Raw genomic sequence first — 21,666 nt, 5'->3', positions numbered from 1 at the left:
GTGCAGGGTAGCATAGCGGTTATTTTAAAGTGGTTAACATCACTGCATTTCCTCTCGCTTTCGTTCCTTCTTTCGCATTTTTCTAATTAGATAGATAGATAGATAGATAGATAGATAGATAGATAGATAGATAGATAGATAGATAGATAGATAGATAGATAGATAGATAGATAGATAGATAGATAGATAGATAGATAGGTATGCTCAAAATCGCCCAAGTTCGCTAGGAAATGCTTCGCATTTAAAAGTGACTTCAAAGTCAGCCCGTGTCTTGTGCAGCTTCTGTCCTTCGCCTTCATGTAAGCGCTGCACAACCTTCAACAAGAATTCATTCCAACTAGCTCAGTATTCTATCCTAAGACAATGAATCTCATCTCGCTCACCTTAGGCGGCACCGGGCTGCGCAACGGAATGGTAGAAGGCTTCCTGTCGGACTTATCAACCCGATCAACGTAACCCGGAGTGAGAAAGTTGGAATTCCGGCTCTCCATGAACTCCGCGAATGCTTCTCGCCGCGCATCTGACTCGACAGGTGCTTCTGCCTTGCGCGCGACGCCCCGTCACACGACAAAGGACTCGCACTGGACGCTTGTCGATCGAGCTCCGCCGCACGCGCTTAACGTCAACAGACGCGAGCGTATCGCTCTGCCTCTCTCTCTTCTTTTTATGCGTGCTCAAAGAAATATCGACGTGCTCGTGAGCTGCCTCGTGGAGATCGATTTTTGGGTGGCGTATGGAAGGCGCATGTCAAAGAACGTTGAACGTTATCATTTTGTTGGCGGGGACAACAGCACTATATGTTTCGCTTCTACTTTACGAGCCGGTCCAAGTGCAAAACGCAGCGTTGCAAGAAACACAGGGTTCTCAGACACGCAGTTAGGTGTGTGAAAGGTGAGCGCTTCGACAATGCTGCTGCGGGCTTGCGACGGCCAGAAACGTGACGAAGTTGGCAATAGCGTGAGATTCCTTTTTGGCCCAGCCACGATGGTCTAGTGGTTATGGCGCTCGATTGCTGACCCGAAGGTCACTGGATCGAATCCCGGCCGCGGCGGCCGCATTTTAGATGGAGGCGTAAATGTTTGAGTCCCGTGTACTTAGATTTAGGTGCACGTTAAAGAACCCCAGGTGGTCGAAATTTCCGGAGCGCTCCACTACGGCGTCTATCGTAATCATATCGTGGTTTTGGGACGTTAAACCGCAGATATTATTGAGACTCCTTTTTGGAACGCTGATATCTGGTGATCAAGCACGCAAGAGAGGTTGTACGTGCAAGAAACGCGGCAATACGAGATGTGTGGATCGATGAGACTTCGTCTCTTGGTGGGTGCCTCATCAAACAGCAATGAGTGGTCTTTGTGCCTGCTCGTGTAGCCCTGCGCCTGTCGTCAGCCGGTAGAAAAGACGACTGCCTAACCTGACTTTTTCTGGGACTTTAGTTACGGTGCAAACTGGCTTCGGAGTCTCCCCTAGTTAACTATAAGACCCTGACTAAAATATTGATTCCGGATGGGAACTGCAGTGCAGGGTTTTGCATGCTGCCACGTGCCAAGGAGTGCGATTAAAGAGATGTGTTCTACTCCGAATCAAACACGATGAAGACCTGCCTAAACTAAGTCGCCACGCAAAATAAAAGTGCGGCGTGAACAACACTTTAGTTGAACCTTATATACGTGTCTTTTCAAACAAAAGGAGCGCTTTTCACTGCAGAATTTAAAAAGCATCGATCGTGCCAACGTACATGGAGTCAATACTGTCGGCAGCTAAACGTAAGACCGATAAAAAAAGAAGATACATTCCCTATTTCAATAAAAGCAGTCAATCGTAAAAGTCGATATGGAATGTTTTTTCTTGTCTTTCTTTTGTGCTGAGCTGCTTTTCGCTAGGCGGTAAAGTTTTACCGATCGGCGGTGACGTACGCACTGATTATTTATTTCGATAAAATACAGGAACTACATATAGGAAATACAGAAAGCGGCCATCATTTATGCTACACTGAGTCGCATATGCTACAACATAAGAGAGATGAATGATCGGAAGATTAAACACATCACATACGCTCCTTGCTCGCCCTTCTATTTCTCGTTTCCAGCTTCCGTGTTCTTTAAGCGGCTAAAATGAAGGGTGGCCCGATTCAAATGCCTACCTTTTCATGCGAGGCGTAATGATTTTTTTAAACAAAGCTATTTCAGGTGAAACAATTACCCAGCACTATGATAACAAGCGTGTGAGAACCTTTGCTGCTGCGGGGTACCTGGGTGCATGAGCTGTCCTTTTTTTCAGCTGCAAGTCTGTTACTGCAGGTTCTTGAAGACGAATCAAAGCAGTTAATTTTTACCCGGAAGCGTATACGCAACATCCACGAAATGGTGTCGTGGAGTGTGTTTGCGCAAAGCAACGCCGCCATAAAAAAACTTTACCGAGCCATCTTGCGCATTACGCGTGGCAATCAAGTATCCTACCCCACAGCCACGCAACTACGTGAAACGCAGAAAATGAAATTAAAAAAAAAATCCTGCAAAGGCGCCACGCCGAACGAGTAGTTAATTAGCATGTAATATTGCGTGGCAGAAGGGTGGAATAGCAACAGGTGTCACAGCATTTGAACCGCACAACGAGCGTGCGATTTGAAGCTTCCCACATATTACAAGGGGGCTCTGCCATAATTCATGAACATCATCAGTAAACACATGAACAAAGTTCGCAACTGATAATGAATTTTGATAGCCTGTTTTCGATCGGCTGCGAAATTGGAACGGGCGAAACATTGTGAGAATTGTTGCAGCCCGGGGCACAGAGCCCGGGTTCAGCTGGTAGGGCTCGTAGACCCTGGAGAAATTCATTATTTCAACCACATGGCCAAGAATCGGGGACATTGACGTAGTTTAGGAAGCTGCCATCAAATGCCGCTACAGAATCTAAAATTGCGCGCGCGCAGCCCGAGCCAGTGGCGCGGCAGACTCATTGAGGCATTGATGCACCTTCTTGGTCTCGCTCTCCCACACAGGAACACATAACAGGAACAAGAGTTTAAAACACGAGTTGATAACAGGTTGATAACAGGAATTTTTCGTGACGATTTGGTAGCGTGTCGTAGCGTTGTTTAGCGGCGCTGCGTCGCGTCGACGTAGCCTCGACGTGGCCTGTCGAAGCCTCGTGGTAGCTTGTGGACGCCTCCTTGGAGCATCTCGACGCTCACGTTATAAAGCCTGGGCTTTCCTATGATTCCCTGTAGGAGAAAACAATGAAGTCTAAGACAGTCCAATCAACACGCCGTCTTCATCTTCGCCCACTAAACGACAAGTAAGCACCAGCTCCTTCGAACTTCTGGAAAGAGAGAAGCGGCGCGCCTGGACGAAGGAAGGGTACCGGGTAGCGAATAAAAGACACAATACACACAAAAAAGGGATCACGGCGGGGCACATCCCTGGAAACAGGCTGCGTTGTCAGGTGTGCTGTCAGGTGCAGTCGTTCCTTGCATCGCCGTCGGCGCAGCGGGCGGCCAGCTCCTAGTCGGGTCACCATGCCACAAAGGAACCATACACACAAGGAACGGATTACCGCGGCGCACAATCCTCTAAACGAAAAGTAAGCACCGCCTCCTTCGCACTCCAGGAAAGAGAGAAGCGGCGCACCTGGACGACGGACGGTGCATTGCTGGAAACAGGCTGAGTTGTCAGGTGTGCTGTCAGGTGCAGTCGTTCCTTGCCTTGATATCGCCTGTGCAGGTGACGGCCAGCTGCCGGCCGGGTCCCAAAGTCGCAGACACCGCAAAGTGTGGGAAAGGTGCCCGATGAGGAATCTCCGGCGCTCGGCTAATTGTCCGGTGCATCTCGCAGAAGGCTGAACAAAGCAGTGCACAAGTGACTGCCTCCTCCGAGCAGCCTGGACTGCAAATAGTTCATCTTCAAGCCATAAAAGCGTCAAGCTCAGCCAAGCGTGTCCAAGGTGATTCACGAGGGGACTTGACAACTCCGAAGGATTCAGGACAGACACTACGGCAGGGTTGTCGCCGCATCTGGTGCGTTTCGGGGAGCGTTGCGGTCGAAGGAAGCAGGGCAGATGTCGCCATACCATTCCGACGATACAGTGGCGCCAAGCCGTAAAGGCCGATCATAACAAGGAGCACATGTGGGCTTTGGCAACAACAAGAATGAGGCCGACGGATATGACCGAGGAAGTTACATAGCTTTAGCTACACAATAAATAAGCATATTCATTGAAAGAGCACTTCTCAGCCAATCTAATAGGGAGTCGTTTTTTTAAAACCACTTTCTGAGCTTACAATCGAAGTTGAAACAGGCCAAAATGGGTCTAAATTGAGGCAGTTCCCATAGGCTGCGTGCAAATATCTTCAAATGACCTGGGAAGGCAGGTGTTTTGCGGCACGCTATTAGAATTACGCCTGAAATGTTCAAGTGGTTCCCGAGTATGTGAAACCGAGAGTCGTTTGTTTTTAATGTCAAAAGTTTGCACAACGGCATACACAGTTAAATATATACATGGAGGCCGGTTTCCGCTATATACATCAACAGTGCTCTCCGGTGGAGCCCAAAGAGCCACAAATCATAGTCCGGTTGTCTCGTCGGAGGAAGTTGTTCAGCCTAGGTGCCTAGGAGCAAGGCGGACTGCTGGCAAGCGGAAACCAAAAAAATTTATTTCCTTTCCCCAGCTCCCCTTATATATGCTCGGCGGACTGTAGCGCCTCCTTGTGGCCACACGCTTCAAAGCACACTGGCAGTGACCTCTACATCCCTCTTTTTCACCTTTTATGGGGCAGCTCCTCACACGTCCAAACGTCGGGGTAGCCTCTCTAACGACCACTGCCAGTCCGCGTCACAGTTTCCTGAGGCGTTACTTCCGGCTGCACGGGTTCTTCAGGCGCCGCAGGTTGCAAGGTCCCGGGAGGGGCCGACGGAGATGCTGATAGTTGAGCTGGACTCGTTTCTGTCGAATGAGGCACCAGGTGTCGACGATTACGCTGCAAGACGCCTCTGGGGTTCTGAACGAGGTAGGACCGCGGACGCTGGGCCTGTGAGAGCACTTCACCATTGCAGCGCGTGTCAGTGACCCATACATAGTCTCCAGGACTTAGAGGGGTTAGCTGGCTTGAAGCCCGACGGCTATTGTAGTTACTCGCTTGCTGTGCCCTGTAACCCGTATCCTTTTCCCTGAAACTCATATGACAGGGTAATGACGGCACCAGTTGTTCCGGTAGTCGCGGGAGACGTGTTTGCAATCTCCTTCCCATCAGGGCTTGGGCCGGACCGTTCGGACCGGGCGTGTCACGGTATGACAGTAAGGCCAGGTAGGGATCAGGGCTTTTGGAGAGCAGGTCTTTCACTGTGCGCACCATGCGCTCCGCCTCTCCATTGCTCTGGGGGTACCTTGGGATGCTGGTCTCGTGACGGAAGCCATATGACTGTGCAAACTCTGCAAACTCGTAAGACACAAACTGTGGTCCGTTGTCGGTCCGGACGACGTCTGGTACGCCAAAAGGGGCAATGCAGCTCTTGATTGCCGCAATGACTTCTGGCGCCGTGGTGGATCCCACGGAGACTACTTCGGGGAACCTGGAATTATAATCAACAATCAGGACGTAATCGCGCCCTTTAAGTTGAAACAGATCGATGCCTAGGTGCTGCCATGGCCCGTCAGGTGTAACCGTTGGCAACATCGGCTCGGACCGCTGAACTCGAGTCTCGGCGCATACTGCACACTGCGACACCATATGCTCTACCTTCATATTACAGTTAGGCCACCAAACAGACTCCCATGGCCCGTTCTTGGCAGCGGCACACTCCCTGATGCCCTTCATGTAAGAGGGCAAGAATGTCCTGGCGCAAGGCTGAAGGAATTACAAGTCGTCGGTCCAGCAGAAGGACGCCGTCGTTATGCTCAACCTGTCCCTCTCCTTCCAAAACAGTGTGACCTGCAGAGGCACCTTGTTTTTGTCTGGCCATCCTTTCGCGCAGTAGGTCATGACCGCAGAGCAAACTCCATCTTGGGCTTGATGCATGCGCACATCTAGGCGTCTTGCTACCAGATGTGGTAATTCCTTAAACACTTCGATGCTGAAGAGCTCCTACGTCTCTACTATGCGGGTAGCCGGCAATTCAGAGAGAGCTCGTGACAAAGTGTCTGCCGTAGCCAAGCGCTTCCCGGGCACATATTTCACCACATACTGATAACGTATCAGTTTTATTCGTATTCGTTGTATGCCAGGTGGCACGAGTTCTAGGTCTTTGTAACCCAAAAGGGTGACCAGAGGAAGATGGTCTGTCTCTATTTCGAAGGTGAGGCCGCAAAGAAACTGATCGTACCGTGAAACGGCCCAAGTCACAGCGAGACACTCCTTTTCTGTCTGACTATAGCGTGCTTCTGTCGGAGTGAGCCCCCTTGAAGCGTACGCTGCAGCCCGACGAGTACCTTTAGGCTGGTCCTGTAGGAGTACCACTCCCAGACCGTAGGAACTGGCATCCACAGATACAACTGTATGGTAGCAGGAATCGTATTTTGCCATGCACGTGTCGGAGCTCAGCAGCAACTTGAGTCGTGAAAAGGCCGTTTCTTGACTGGGACCCCCAGTCCAGGTGCTGTTCTTGTTCAAAAGGGAACGAATGGGCTCCGTAACGTCGGATAAGTGATGTATGAAGCGTGTGACGTGGTTGGTCATCCCAAGTAACCGCCGTACTCCACTGACGTCGGTTGGCGGCGGCAGGTCCCTGACAGCCTTAACCTTGTCTGGGTCTGATGAAATCCCGTCCGCTCCAACCACTACCCCAAGGAACTTCACTGAGCTGACCCGAAACGCGCACTTCTTTTCGTTGAGGGTGGCACCCTCTTTTTCCAGGCGGGCCAGGACGGCATTCAGGCGCTCGTCGTGCTCCTCACAATCTTTTCTGAAGATTAGAATGTCGTCAATCATATTCACGACCCTAGGCAAGCGCTCAAAGATTCTTGACATTAACTGCTGGAAATACTCTGGTGCCGTGGCAATACCAAAGGGGACTCTCTTATAACAATACCGACCGAACGGCGTGATAAAAGTCGTGAGTTCCTGGCTGTCGGCACTCAGCTTCACCTGATGGAAGCTAGACCGTGCATCCAACTTGGAAAGTACCCGTGCTCCACCCAACTGGCCAAGAACCTGTTCCACCGTTGGCAATATGAAGCGCTCCCTTTCAATTACTTCATTCAGCTTCGTTAAGTCGACGCAGAGCCTGTAGCTGCCAGATGACTTGGGCACAACTACGAGTCCGAAGCACCACTCCGTTGGCGTCTCTACCTTCCTTATGACATCCTGCGACTCCAATTCATCCAGCTCTTTCTTGACAACGTCGTTTAACAGAATTGGAATCCGCCTTGGGGCACTCAAGGAAAATGGACGAGAGCGGGGTTTGAGGCGTATGCGGTATTCGGCTTGCCTAAGTTTTCCCAGTCCTTGGAAAATTTTCGCTTAAGGAAATGAACACACTCGGCAGAATCTACGAACTGAACGACCCCAAGGGCTTCAGTTGCAGGCAGCCCAAGTAGGTGTGTCCGTTGACGGTCGACCACATACAAGGTCTGCACTGTGGCCCTGTCACGCCACTGTAAAGTTGCTTTGAAGGTACCGAGAACGGGAAGACTGTTCGCCAGGGTCTAAGACCTCCCCTTCAACGGCATCCAGCACCCGCGGTCGGCCTGGGAAAGACGGCGAGACTACAGATACTTCTGCGCCAGTCTATCTTAAACTCGGCCGGGTGCCCGTTCACAAGTATTTCCGTGTACCTTGCCCGGCGTGAATCCACGTGATGAAGTTCGATGGAACCTAGCAGGTCGTTTCTGTTCTTCTTCCTACAAGCATCGGCGAAATGCCCTAGTTTTCTGCAGTAGTGGATGACCGATTTTCCAGCCGGACAGTCTTTTCGAGGGTGCCGCTGGTGCCCGCAGAAGCCACACGATAGCGCTGCCGTGTGTTCAGACTTAAAGTCCCTGGACATTTTTGGGAAAGTACCGTCTTTCTTTTAACCGAGCCGCCACGCCGAGCACCCTCCTCTCCCGCCTTCCACCTCCCCGCTTCACGGGTCGTCGCCCGGGAAACGGGTGCGTTATCAGCGTGACATAGCATTCTTGATAGGAAAGTGGTGCGAGCCGGGTTATAGGGTCGGCGCCCGCGCGGTGGCCGTTTGGGAGAGGATATAGATGCGGTTTGGACACTTGGGAGAGGAGGATTGGACACTTTGGAGAGGATATGAAGGAGAGTGTCGCTACTTTCTATATATTGTCGCGGGTTATAAAACACAGGGGCTTTATTCAGAAAGGCGTACGGCGTGTCGTACTCCAAGATAGCGCTGAAGGCTTGCAGCCGCCAAGAACGTCTTCTTTCTCAGTCCTTTTCGCTGCGCCTCTCGAGCGCACCGGTTGTCTTCCTTGTCTTCGCCAGCGTATAGTCAGACACAAATATGGACGCGGCATTACCCTCCCTCCAGAGCGAGCATCGTCTCGATGCTCACGAAGTAGCAGTCGATGTGCAGTTAGCGAGTGGGCGGTCACATCACTCAGAAAAGTACGGCTTCATGCGTACCACGTGCACTGTCTCAGGCAGATGCTGGCGGCGCTTTGAACAAGAAGAGCCGTCAGCGACGACTTCGTACGTGACGTCGCTAAGGCGGCGCAGAACCTTGTAGGGTCCGAAGTAACGGCGCAGAAGTTTTTCCGAGAGGCCTCGCCGTCGTACAGGGAACCAAACCCAGACTCTTTCCCCGGGCTTAAAGGTGACGAATCGATGGCGGAGATTGTACCGTTGAGCGTCAAGTGCTTGCTGGCTAGTTATTCTGACGCGGGCAAGCTGTCTTGCTTCCTCGGCGCGCTCAGTGAAATCTGCAGCGTCCGTCTCTGAATCACAGTCATGAGGCAGCATAGCATCAAGCATCGTAGTTACGTCTCTGCCGTGAATTAGTGCAAACGGTGTCATTTTCGTTGTTTCCTGGCGTGCCGTATTATACGCGAATGTGACGTACGGCAAAATCCTGTCCCAATTCTTGTGTTCCACGTCGACGTACATGCAAAGCATGTCGGCGATAGTCTTGTTCAATCGTTCCGTAAGTCCATTTGTTTGGGGGTGATAAGCTGTCGTCTTCCTATGCGCTGTACCACTGAGCGTAAGCACAGTGCGCAACAGCTCGGCTGTAAACGCGGTACCTTTGTCTGTTATCACGACCGCGGGAGCACCATGTCTCAGCACGATGTTCTCAATGAAGAACCGGGCCGCTTCAGCTGCAGTGCCGCTCGGAATCGCCTTGGTCTCGGCGTATCGGGTGAGGTAGTCCGTCGCCACTATAACCCATTTGTTGCCGCTGTCCGATGTTGGAAATGGGCCCAAAAGGTCCATGCCAATTTGAGCGAACGGAGTTTCCGGTACTGGAACGGGATGTAATAGCCCAGCGGGTTTGACCGGTGGTACCTTGCGCCGCTGACAGTCAATGCATGTTCGGACGTAATGTTTCACCTCCACTGCTATTCTTGGCCAGTAGTATTTTTCTTTGATACGTGTCAATGTTCTTGTGAAACCGAGGTGGCCCGACGTGGCTTCGTCATGACAGGCTTGCAAAATTTCTTTGCGGAGGATTTCCGGAACTACCAGCAGATAGCTTTTGCCTGTTGATGAGAAATTCTTCTTATAGAGAATTCCGTTACGCAAGCAGAATGCTGATAAATTTCTCGAAAACACTCTCGGCGCATTCGTGGCTCGTCCATTCAAGAAGTCGATTAGTGAGTTGAGCTCCGGATCGTCTTGCTGTTGCCGGGAGATGACAGCCGCATCGACAACTCCTAAAAAGCCTGCGCATTCATCATCCTCTGGGCTCGGTGGTTTAATCGGTGATCTTGACAGGCAATCGGCATCTAAGTGCTGCCTTCCCGACTTGTAGACTACGGTCATGTCGTACTCTTGAAGCCGTAAGCTCCAGCGTGCCAAACGTCCAGACGGGTCTTTCATGTTGGTCAACCAACACAGGGAGTGGTGGTCGCTTACCACTTGGAACGCGCGGCCATATAAATACGGGCGAAACTTTGCAACTGCCCAAACGACAGCCAGGCACTCCTTCTCAGTTGTTGAGTAGTTGGACTCAGCACGGGACAAGGTTCTACTAGCGTAGGCAACTACTCTCTCCGCACCATCTTGGCACTGAACAAGAACAGCGCCGAGGCCCACATTGCTGGCGTCTGTATGGATGGCTGTTGGTGCATCCTCATCGAAGTGAGCGAGTACGGGCGGAGTTTGTAGACGATGCCGCAACTCGTTGAACGACGCTTCTTGCTCTTCGCCCCATACAAACGCAACATCTTCCCTTGTGAGGCGGGTGAGTGGAGAGGCGATGTGCGCAAAGTCCGCTATAAATCGCCGGTAATAGGCGCAAAGACCCAGGAAACGTCGGACCGCCTTCTTATCTACAGGCCTTGCGAACTTTGCGACGGCTGCAGTTTTATCTGGGTCAGGCTTAACACCTTCCTGACTGACCACATGCCCCAGAAACTGAAGTTCTTCGAAGCCGAAGTGGCATTTTTCTGGTTTCAATGTGAGTCCTGCGGACCGTATGGCTTGAAGGACAGACAGCAGCCGTTTTAGATGTTCTTCAAACGTGGCCGAAAAAACAATCACGTCGTCAAGGTACACAAGACACGTTTTCCATTTCAGACCGGATAGAACGGTATCCATGAGCCTTTGAAATGTGGCCGGGGCCGAGCATAAACCGAAAGGGAGGACTTTGAATTCATAAAGCCCGTCAGGCGTCACGAATGCGGTCTTTTCTCGGTCACGCTCATCTACTTCTATTTGCCAGTATCCACTTTTAAGGTCCATTGACGAGAAGTAGCGCGCATGCCGTAGCCTGTCCAAAGAGTCGTCGATCCGTGGCAGCGGATAAACATCTTTCTTCGTAACGTTGTTGAGCTTACGATAATCAATGCAGAAACGCAAGCTGCCATCTTTCTTTTTCACGAGTACCACCGGTGATGCCCAGGGGCTTTTTGATGGTTGGATCACATCATCCTCTAGCATCTTCTTGACCTGCTGCTGTATGACCTCACGTTCTTTCTGAGCGACGCGATATGGGTTCTGTCGGATGGGTCTTGCTGTCTCTTCCGTGATTATACGGTGTTTAGTCAGCGGCGTTTGACCCACTCGTGACGTCGAGGAAAAGCAGTCCTTGAACCGGCCAAGAAGTTCCATAAGACGACATCTTTCAGTGGGCGTTAACCTTGGGCCGATGTCGACATCTGGTGCCTGCGGTGCTGTACGAGCCGTTGCTTCCCCTTGCATAGCAAGGCAGTCGTAAGAGTAGTCGAGTTCCTCGAGGTATGCCACAGCAGTGCCTTTACCAATGTGCCGGCGCTCGTTCGTAAAATTGGTAAGTAGCACCTCCGTACGGCCATCAACTAAGCTGACGATGCCGCGAGCGATGGCAACACCTTGACGGAAGAGAAGGGCAGTTACACGTTCGGCTATGGCGTCTTCATTACACTGCACGCTGCAACTGACGGAAACAAGACTACATGACAGCGGCGGCACGCAGACGTCTTCGTCTACCACACGTAACGCCCTGGGATCTTGGTCTGCGTCCGAGGTCACGGGATTGTCAGAGGCAAATGTTATCACGCCTTCACGTATGTTGACAACGGCGCCGTACTCCCTTAAGAAGTCCATTCCTAGTATCAGAGGTTTGCAACACTCCGGTAGGATCACGAACGAGGCTACAAAAGCTCTATTCCCGATCGTGAGTCTTGCTGTACATTTGCCTGAAGGCGTCATTACCTGGCCTCCAGCATTTCGAATATAAGGGCCCGTCCATTCCGTTCTGACTTTCTTGAGTTCGCCTGCCAGTCGCTCACTTATAATAGAAAAGTCTGCGCCAGTGTCGACTAAGGCCGTCACTTCAAGCCCATCAATTGTCACGGTGAGGTCGGCAGTCACAGTTTTCTCGGCGTAATCTTCTTCGTCGTTCTCATGTTTCGGCAACAATGGGGGATTTTCGGCAATTCGAGGACCTGCAACCTTCCCCCCAGAGGTCGCTGCTTTCAGTTTCCCCGCCGTGGGCTGGGAGACCGACCTCTAACGGCGTCAGCAAAACTACGGCGGCTCGGTGAGGCAAAACGAGCCGGGGATGGTGAGCGCGTCCGTAAGGTAGCGGAGCTCTCCTGCCGGCCAGCCAGGTCGTCGTCGATGGGGGCGCGGCTTTCACAAAACTGTCGGCGCGTAGCGGCAGGTGCACTTCCGCGGTACCCAGCTGGACGATGGGGGCAAAAACGGTAAATGTGCCCTGGCTCTCCACAATTGTAGCACAGTGGCCGACGATCCGGAGTGCGCCATATATCCGTCTTACGCAGTTGAGGTCGCCTTATGGGATCCTGCTGGGCCCAGGCTGCAACAGGTGGCGGTTGGCGGTACTGCGGCGCGGGCATGGGCAACGGTCGACGAACAGCGTCTGCATAGCTGTATGCGTCCGGCTGGTACGATAGTTCTGGAGCCAATGGACGACGTACAGCGTCACCGTAGGTATATGCGTTGGGCTGGTACGACGCATCAGGGTATTGCTCGGGAGAGGCAAACGCTTGCCGAAGTTCCTGGCGGACGACTTCAGCGACGGAGGCAACCGTGAACTCCTGCTGCTGCGGCGCTTGCGACGGCGATGTGCACCTCGCGTTCTCCTTTGCAATCTCCTCGCGCACGATCTGCCGAATGAGTAAGCGTAGAGAGCACCCATCGGTCGCAGTGAGTGCTGCGGCACCTGCAGGTGCGCCGGTGGCTCGGCGATCGCATTGATGGTACCGTTGCTGCAGCGCCCGCTCTATTGCGGTGGCTTCCCTGATAAACTCGTCGACTGTTGTCGGCGGATTGCGCACGAGACCAACAAACAGCTGTTCTCTGACGCCCCTCATGAGATGACTTAGCTTCTTAGCCTCGGACATGTTGGGGTCAGCGCGGTGGAACAAACGCACCATATCCTCGGCAAACATGGCGACGCCTTCATGTAGCTGTTGGATGCGTGACTCAAGAAGGCGTTGTGCGTTTTCACGTCGGTCTGTGTTGCCGAAGGTATCGCGTAACCGACGGCAAAACTCGTCCCATGTTGTCAGAGTTGCCTCGCGGTTTATGAACCACGTCTTCGCACCGTCTTCAAGGGCAAAGTATACGTGAAAGAGCTTCTCGTCGGGGCTCCAGTGGTTCGACTTCGCTACCCGTTCAAACTCCTCAAGCCAGTCTTCCGCATCTTCGTTCGGGCGGCCGTGAAATGGTTCGGGAATCCGAAGATTCTGGACCGTTACCTGCGTAGGGCTCCTTGAAAACGCCATTTCTTGAGCAGGGGTGGCTGTCGGCAGCAGGGGTCCTTGTAAAAGGCCAAATTCTGGTCTCAGACCTTGCAGGCGACGGCTTGAGCGGTGTACAGGCGTCTCCACGCGTGGCGGTCTCGTGGGGCTGGATGCAGGGCTGCTCACAGGAGTACCGATCATGAGGCGATGGTACCCAGCTCCTCCACCAGTGTCGCGGGTTATAAAACACAGGGGCTTTATTCAGAAAGGCGTACGGCGTGTCGTACTCCAAGATAGCGCTGAAGGCTTGCAGCCGCCAAGAACGTCTTCTTTCTCAGTCCTTTTCGCTGCGCCTCTCGAGCGCACCGGTTGTCTTCCTTGTCTTCGCCAGCGTATAGTCAGACACAAATATGGACGCGGCAATATTAAGGTGCTTTATCAGACTGATAGCGAGAATGGGACGAAGGGGTGGGCGTATCGTTTCGTCGAGCCGAATCGATGTTTGCGTTTCGGCAAGGGCGTTATCCACAGTCGACCTTTCGCGTGATAACCGCTCTTTCTCTGCGTCCTCGTGTATGCGAGCTTGGCACAGCGCTTCTTCGGCGGTAAGTTTCGTGCACCGGCACATTTGATCAGATAGCTACTCGTCCCTTATGCCTACGAGGAATCTTTTCTCTCTTTCTTTACTCTTCTTTCAATCTCCTCCATCCCTTCCCCCTGCACAGGATAGCATACCGGTTATGCCAAACTGGTTAACATCCCTGTCTTTCCTCTCTCCCGTTTTTCTTCCTTCCTTCTTTCACGAACAAGTCGGTCCTTGACAAGCGAGCTGTTATAGCTGCACTACTTTACCAGGTTGCGTAACGCCGTAAAAAGTCGTCCACAGGTTCGCCTGGCTGCTGAGTGCGGCGATGAAAACGACGACTTTCGTATATCTTATTTACTGGATGCACGAAGTGCGAATCCAATTTTTCTTTGACAGACGTGAAAAGAAGCGCCTTCGGTGCCGAGACCCCCAAGGAAGAAAGGATGGTTCTGGCTTGCGGTCCCGTACAGTAAAGAAGAGTCCGTACCTGGGCTTCGTCGCTGGCATTGTGCAGGCCGGCCACGAAGGCGTAGTCCTGGAACGTTGAAATCCACGTTGGCCATTCTGACGGGTTAGAAAACGTGAAGATTTCCGGTGGACGCAAACCATGATACGCCCGCGTGAACGTTGTTCGCTTTGGCTTCGGCGGGGGTGGATACCGCGTCTTTACGCATGTCGCATTAACGGCGGCATCCCACTTCTGACACCATGTTCAGCCCAGGTGCAGAGGAACGAGGCGGACTGCTGGCAAGCGGAAACCAAAAAACTTTATTCTCTCTCCCCAACTCCCCTCATATATGCTCGGTGGAGTGTAGCGCCTCCTTGTGGCCACACCTTTCAAAGCACACTGGCAGCGACCTCTACAGAAGTCGTTTTCAATATCATATTTCCTTTGTGAGATATGTTTTTTTCTGCTTCCCATTCAGTTACGGTGGGGCGCCAGGCCGCCCCCGAGACATGGCGCGACATGTACAAGTCCCAAAATCCTGGGGGTGCACGGGAAGCTGCGTTTTTGGCGTAAAGGTTACAGTATTGGGCTTCTGCGCTTGATGTTGCGGGTGCGACTCGTGTAGATGTTTCCCTTTTAGTTGTACTTGCTTTCGCAATTTGTCGGTTTAGTTTTCATTTCATTATCCTCTGGTGTTTGATATCTCTGTTTATTTTTTCATTTCTACTTTACTATGTTAAAGGACGCTGCTATTGCGGACGAGAGAAAGATCGAAGACTATTTTGAAGAAAGCCTGATGAAAATGGACGAAAATAAATGGGCTGCTAGAGTGCACTAGCACCTGCACCTATATAGCGTGGACTGAGAGTGGAGAAACAGATCGAGTAATATTGTACTTCACTAGGGTTCTTAGGTGGGCTAGTTGGTTCACGAACATTGTGGCAGAACAGCGCAGACAATGGGGCGAAGAACATGCAAGACACAGCGCTGTGGCCTGCATGTTCTTTGTCCCGTTGTCTGCGCTGTTCTGACACAAGATCGAGGACATTGTCAACAAAATGCGGGGCAATATTAATCGTCGGGGTTTAACGCCCCGAAACCACGATATGATCATGAGGGAAACCGTGGTGGAGGGCTTCGGGAATTTTAGCCATCTAGTGCTCTTTAACGTGCACCTAAATCTAAGTATACGGGCCTCAAGCATTTTCGCCTCCATCGAGAATGCAGCCGCCGCGGCCAAGATTCGATCCCGCGACCTTAGGGTGAGCAGTCGAATACCATAACCACTAGACCACCGTGGCGGATTATAGGTGCGGGCGGGGTATTTGAAAGAATAAATCGAGAAAGAAGTGTAATAAAATAAAGGAAATAAGAAAAACAGAGACGCCAGTGCGGCTGTAAAGGATCGAAAAAAAAGAACTCCAGGCCTGCACGGATAGCGCAGCACACTCACAGCGAAAGCTGGAAGAGCGGCATTTCTAGAACCCGTTATAAACTCCCTTGTGGCTACTATAATACAAGTACACTCGCAACCTGCCCACTACACCACAAATCATAATTTTTGTGAAGTTGGGAAGCACCCACCACGATATTATTCGTCATTCTGTGGAGAAACGAGGTACCATATGTAAGGCATCATGTGCACTTTGTTGATGCGACGGTTGATGACAATGAAGAATTATGGTTGAGCCCTTTGTAATGGGTTGGAAGCTTTAAAAGACCCAACACTTACGTAATTCGCCTTGAGTGACGCCCGGTCGTTATTGAACTCTCCCACCACGCTTAAAACATACGTTAACGAGAGAAAGATTGAGAGAGAGGGAATTAGCCTTATTGAGACCTTGAGGAAATGGATCACGGGAGCCTTATGGGCTTCCTTGGCAACCAATAGAAGTGCACTACGAGGAACTACGAGAATTATGATGATTTATAGCATCATAATTTTTGAGACGAAGGGAAGCAGCCACTATACATTCTAAAAAGACAGGGCGTGCGAACACGGACACAAGAAAGAAGTCCGGACACCACAAACGTCATGGTGACACCACAAACGCCGCCACTATAAAATTTTTCGTCATTCTCTGGAGGAGCGTGTACCCACTAAATACCTGTAAGATATTATGTTCACTTTGTTGATGCTGTGGCTGATGACGATGAATAATAAATGGCAGATCCCCTTGTAATGGGTTAGAAGCATTCAACAATCCTCTCGTTGCACAATTCACGTTGTCTGACTCCTGGTTACAAAATTCGCGTTGTGTGACGCCTGGTTGTGCGGCTCATCATTGGACATTATCCCCAAAGCATGAAGTTAAATTACCACAGAAAATGCCGCAAGTTATTTTTGAAGTTATGAAAAACTATTTTTGTATTACCTTTCACACTTTGCTGTTGACTTCACGAAGTCTACAACCCACGATGTGTTTGTCTTCAAGCCGTAATCTTCTACACTGCTGTAGGCGACTTGTTCATAAATGATGTTCGCCCGAACCACGTCAACGTCAGGCGATGAACTGTCATTGTCTTCAACGCATTCGATCGCGCGGCGCGCCGACGTCTCACATGCGCTGTTTTTCGTGGTCATAGCCGTACAACACCGGCGTTGCAGGGCTGCGAAATGCGTTGGCAAGAACAGCCGCGAAAAAAAAACACAAGGCACACTCGAACCCACGGCGATCACGTCTTGCGACAACGCGAGATCACAAAAAAAAAACACTGGCGACAACACATATATTCACGTGAAAACGTGTTCAGCGTTCAAAAATAAACAAAAGCAATCAGTCCAACACAACAACGATTATGTCTTGCGACAACGCGAGGGCTCAAAAGACACAGCAGACAGCACAGATATTCAAGGGCGAGCGTGTTCACTGTTAAAAAAAGAAAAGAAAGAAACGCACAGTGGAACACAACGGCGGATCGCGTCTTGCTGCAGGGCCAAGGCACGAAAGACAGTGGCGACAACACAAATGTTCATGGGCGAACGTGTTCACCGTTATAACAAAACAAAATGCACAAAGCACAGTCGAACCCTACGGCGACGACGGCGTCTTCAGTCAACGCGAGAGCAGCAGCAGTTCACAAGCGGCGACGAAAATTCCACAGGGCCCGGCGGCCGCGTTCACCGTTTAAAATTCCCGCCAAAGGCACCCCGAGAAGGAGAGCGCGTCGTCTCGTCGTGGCGGCAGTTGCTAGGCGGAAGTCCGCAGCAGTGTCCCTGTGTGCGCGCAGCCAATAGCGCGCCGTTGTTGTTGCCATGCGTTGAGCCGCTCTGCATATTGCAAACTCGCAGCCCGTAAAGGGTCTTTTTGCAAGGCATTTTCAAGCACCGACATGGCTCTGAGGTAGAGCACTGGGCTCGCACGCAGAGTGCCCTGGTTTGAACCTCATTCCATCCGGTATATTTTAGGCGCGTAGCTCCTCTTAGTCAAACCTTGTCACGTCTCCGTTGTCCGGCGTATCTCCCGGCAGCCGGCAGTAAACGGCAGTATCTGTCCGGTGGTGGTGGTGGTGTGCGGCATGACCACCCTTACTGCGCATGCGCATACCCTCTCCACACACCTCCTCTCCACTCCCCCTCACCATTCCCCATGTCCTCTACTCCTCTCCCATTTGCCTCTCCACTCACCCTCTCCCCTTCCTCTCTCCACTCTCCCCTTCCCCTCTACCATAACCAGTCTTAAAAATGGAGGGGGCGTGCACACATGAAGGCTCCCTAAAGACAATGCGCTGCGACAGTACGTGATATGTATCGCCTCTCCTCTCCTACGCTTCCCCCTCTTTCTCCTCTCCTACGGTACCCCCCCCTATTTTGCCTCGCGGCGCAGCGGCGCCGACGCAGGCAGCGTCGCGGCAGCGTCTTGATTGAAAAAACCGACCGCTCGCGCTGCACAACCGTTCACTGACCACCGCGTATATGTAGGCACTGGATTTTGACCTCCAATGTAGTGCGTGTGTGCGATTTCTCCTGTGCGTGATTAAACAATGAAAATTCACAGCGTACATGTAAAATTAAAGTGAGCTGCAAGTCGTCATAACTCTCATCGAACCTTTAGTATAAACGTGCCCGATCTCGCGTCGGTGATGATGTACTGGGCAGAATTCACGGAAGATTCACGGTTTACCGATGAACCTCCGCAGCTTCGCCCACTCATCATTCACTCCGTGGATGTGCTGTGATTTTTTTCTTATTTCGTTTTTTTTCTTATTTTGAGCGATAGTGGTTACGGACACCGGCGGCGGCGGCGGACAACTACGGCGCCAAGAACGGCCCTTGTTGTGGTCTCATAGCAGCTTTCGCTGTAAAAAAACGTGGATATATAGAAATTGCGCAATAAGAATTCAGAAAGGAAAAACTTGGTGGCACCACAAAGGACAGCGCTTTGATATTTCTAGCGCTACCGGGCTGAAGGAGTAGAAAAACACGCCAGGTTGAATATTCACAGTAGGAAGGGGCATGCGCCTGCTCCAAACTAGTTGCAGAAGCTATTCAATATATTGCAGTGAAATGCTATGAAGGAAAGTAGATGACTTTTAAGGGCTCGTTTTCTTTGTTAGACACAATATTAATAAGAACTAACAGACAATAATGCCAAAGAATGTATAGGGGACGTTATTTGTAGTAAGTAGAATATAAATGTGAAGGAAGCAAAGTGGACGAAAAGATAACTTGCCGCCGGCAGGGACTGAAACTACGACCTTCGAATAACGCGTCCGATGCCCTACCACTGAGCTACGGCGGCGGTCATCCTCCCGTCCACTTTGTGGGGTATATATGTGCATTTAAACCTAGGAGTTTTAGTTAGCGCCTATCGCAGCCATGGCGGCGAGTGTGGACCAGCCTTTTCCCGCTTGTTGGCGTCACGTCGCACGTGATCTTTTACGAGCTGGCAGCTGACCAATAAACCCTGGCATACTACCTGAAGGCATCAAGTCTGCCAGAACAAGACCCTCGAATGAAGGAATGTATATTACTTTTAAGGGCTCGTTTTTATTTGTTAGGCACAATATGAACTATACATTCCTATAAACTATATATTCCCCTATACATTGAGTGGCATTATTGTGTGTTAGTTCTCACTAATATAGTTAAATGCTATGATATTCAAGTGGCCATCAAGCCTTGGGGGAGGGGTGCATCTTTCAGAGGCTCTGAGTTATAAAGGAGATTGATGTAATTACTGTTAAGGACTCGATATAAGCGAGAGAAGTTAAATGATTGTTAAGGAAGGCACCAGGGATGCGAGTGACAGTACAAGTGTCGTCAGAGGTGCATATAACGATGCAACATCAAAATAGGAGGCAGTGCAAAACACGAAAGAGCGCCAGGATGCTAGACTGTAATAGATTGAATATAACTTGATTGCAGCGAACAGGTTAGGTGAAACGAAACGGAAACTTGGGCCAGTTGGTTGTACTTCATATTTACCGGCAGCGCAACCACACAAACGGACAGAGAGAAGAAGCGAAACGGAAACACAGCGCTGACACTCAGCGCTGTGTCTCCGCTTCGCTTCTTTTCTCTGTCCGTGTGTGTGGTTGCGCTGCCGGTAAATACGAAGGTTAGGTGAACACTCGTCGTCAACTTGTTCTAAAGAAGCGACTAATAAACATAACCATCATAGGCAACACACACATGCTTTTACAGCGCTTTTCGCTCATAAGGATGCTTCTAATACCTCAGAGGTATTACGGAAAGAGAAGATGAATCTGAACGGTTCACTTACCGCAGTTGATGGGGCCCTGGTGGGTGGCCCGCAACAATCCATCTTTCCCGCGTTTCCCTATTGCATCTGCAATGGACATAATGCCTGAAGGTTCACATTGACCGGCTGTTCGCGTCGGATGTTCGTTTACAAGTCAGACGCTTATGCCTCACCAACGGAAATATCATCAATTTTCGTGAAATTGTTATTTTTTACGCCCTAGAGCTTAGTATTCATTTTGTTTGGATTATAACTTGAAAGAATGCCGGGGTGCAAAACGCAAACGACACTATTTCTCGGCATAAATACTTCGGTAAGTACACATCGATCCCTTGCTCTACAAATATCTGGTGAATAAGGTATATTAATTTGTACCTGAGTGGCGAACTTCAGGTCCTTTTGAATGTCCAACTGCGGGAACGCTCCGCCCTCACAGACACCAACAAGTTACCCTGCCAATGGACCACCACACGTCTGGCCCACTTCTGAAGTCGGCGCCACAGGTCGACATGTAGGCAACACCGCCGTGAGTCTTTCCCCTCTGGGGAGCCGAAGGGAGAACGTATGCCCCACTATTTTTCGTTTTGATCAACACAATATCGCGTGCTTGCCAACGCATAACGTCGCTGACCGCCGAGCCAGCGGCCAACCTCTACGGCACGTCCCTTACATACACACGCGACTCACTCATAATGCTTTCATTGCAGTCGGGGTATAAAGGCCCGTGCGTGCTCGCGATGAGTACGCAACCACGTCTATGGCAAATGTCCGCGCCCGACAGCGAAAACACGGCACCCGAGCTGCAGCTCCTTCGGTAATCGTTGAGGGCGCGAGGGGATATGCGTCCACGAACGGAGGGGAGGTGTGCTTGTAGCAACTAAAATGTGTTCGTTGTATTCGTTGCCCTGACGCAAGCTGTGAAGCCTCAGTGTCGCCGTCACGTAGGCGTTTGCGCAGGCAACAGGTCCCGCAGAACGCATTCGCTTAACCGAAAGAGCTGTCAAGTGTAAGCACTGTCACATGCCTGAAAGAAAAAGTGCAGCACAGTTGAAGATGAGACAGACAGAAGGAAAACTTGTACACACAGGCACAGTGGCCAATTACCGCGGCAATAAGAACTATAATGCCGCAAACTTCTCGTTGGCAGCTCTAGTTCTTTTTGGAACATCTGTGTTGTGCGCGGACAGCGTTTCCGTAGCCATTTGCAGTTAGAACGCCAGTAATATGAGAGACGTACAATTGAGTGTTTTCTTTGAGAGCGGACCACACTGTACAGCCTTCAGCGATTCTCGTTATCTCGCTGCGGCCGGTCATAATCCTGGAACCGCTTGTCAATTTATTCAAAGAGTCTGTTTAAGCCAGCTTGACTCAAGAAAGCAGGCGTGTCAGGCCTCGGCAGGTTTATAATAGAAGTTTATAAGAAAATACAGAGATTATTAGCACCTTCTGCTACCTCGCCTACCTAGGCGCCACCCGGATTTGTAGATCTGCAGCCACTGCAGAGTGAATGTCTGGGATTAATTGGGAACATCATGAAGGCATTGCCTTATGGAATGCTTGGCAAAGAGCATCTACAGCCAAAACTCACAGGGTACCTTATGCCCTCACGTTAGATGACTGGAAGGCGAAAGCCATCT

General features: G+C 50.9%; 1 protein-coding gene across 1 annotated transcript in view; it reads right to left on the bottom strand.

Annotated features, from left to right (window-relative positions):
* LOC119372141 (choline transporter-like 1) overlaps window positions 1–20,119 on the bottom strand; it is an 83,549-nt gene extending 63,430 nt beyond the window's left edge. Inside the window, exon 1 of the mRNA XM_049419605.1 lies at window positions 20,051–20,119. Within this exon, the coding sequence (XP_049275562.1) occupies window positions 20,051–20,092 (42 nt within the window). The 5' untranslated portion in view covers window positions 20,093–20,119. The remainder of the gene's footprint in view (window positions 1–20,050) is intronic.
* Between the last annotated feature and the right edge of the window lie 1,547 nt (window positions 20,120–21,666).

The sequence above is a fragment of the Rhipicephalus sanguineus genome, chromosome 10 (genome assembly GCF_013339695.2).
Source record: "Rhipicephalus sanguineus isolate Rsan-2018 chromosome 10, BIME_Rsan_1.4, whole genome shotgun sequence".
NCBI lineage: Eukaryota > Metazoa > Arthropoda > Arachnida > Ixodida > Ixodidae > Rhipicephalus > Rhipicephalus sanguineus.
The sequence above is the reverse complement of the archived record's forward strand: the minus strand, read 5'-3'. Positions and strand labels throughout refer to the sequence as shown.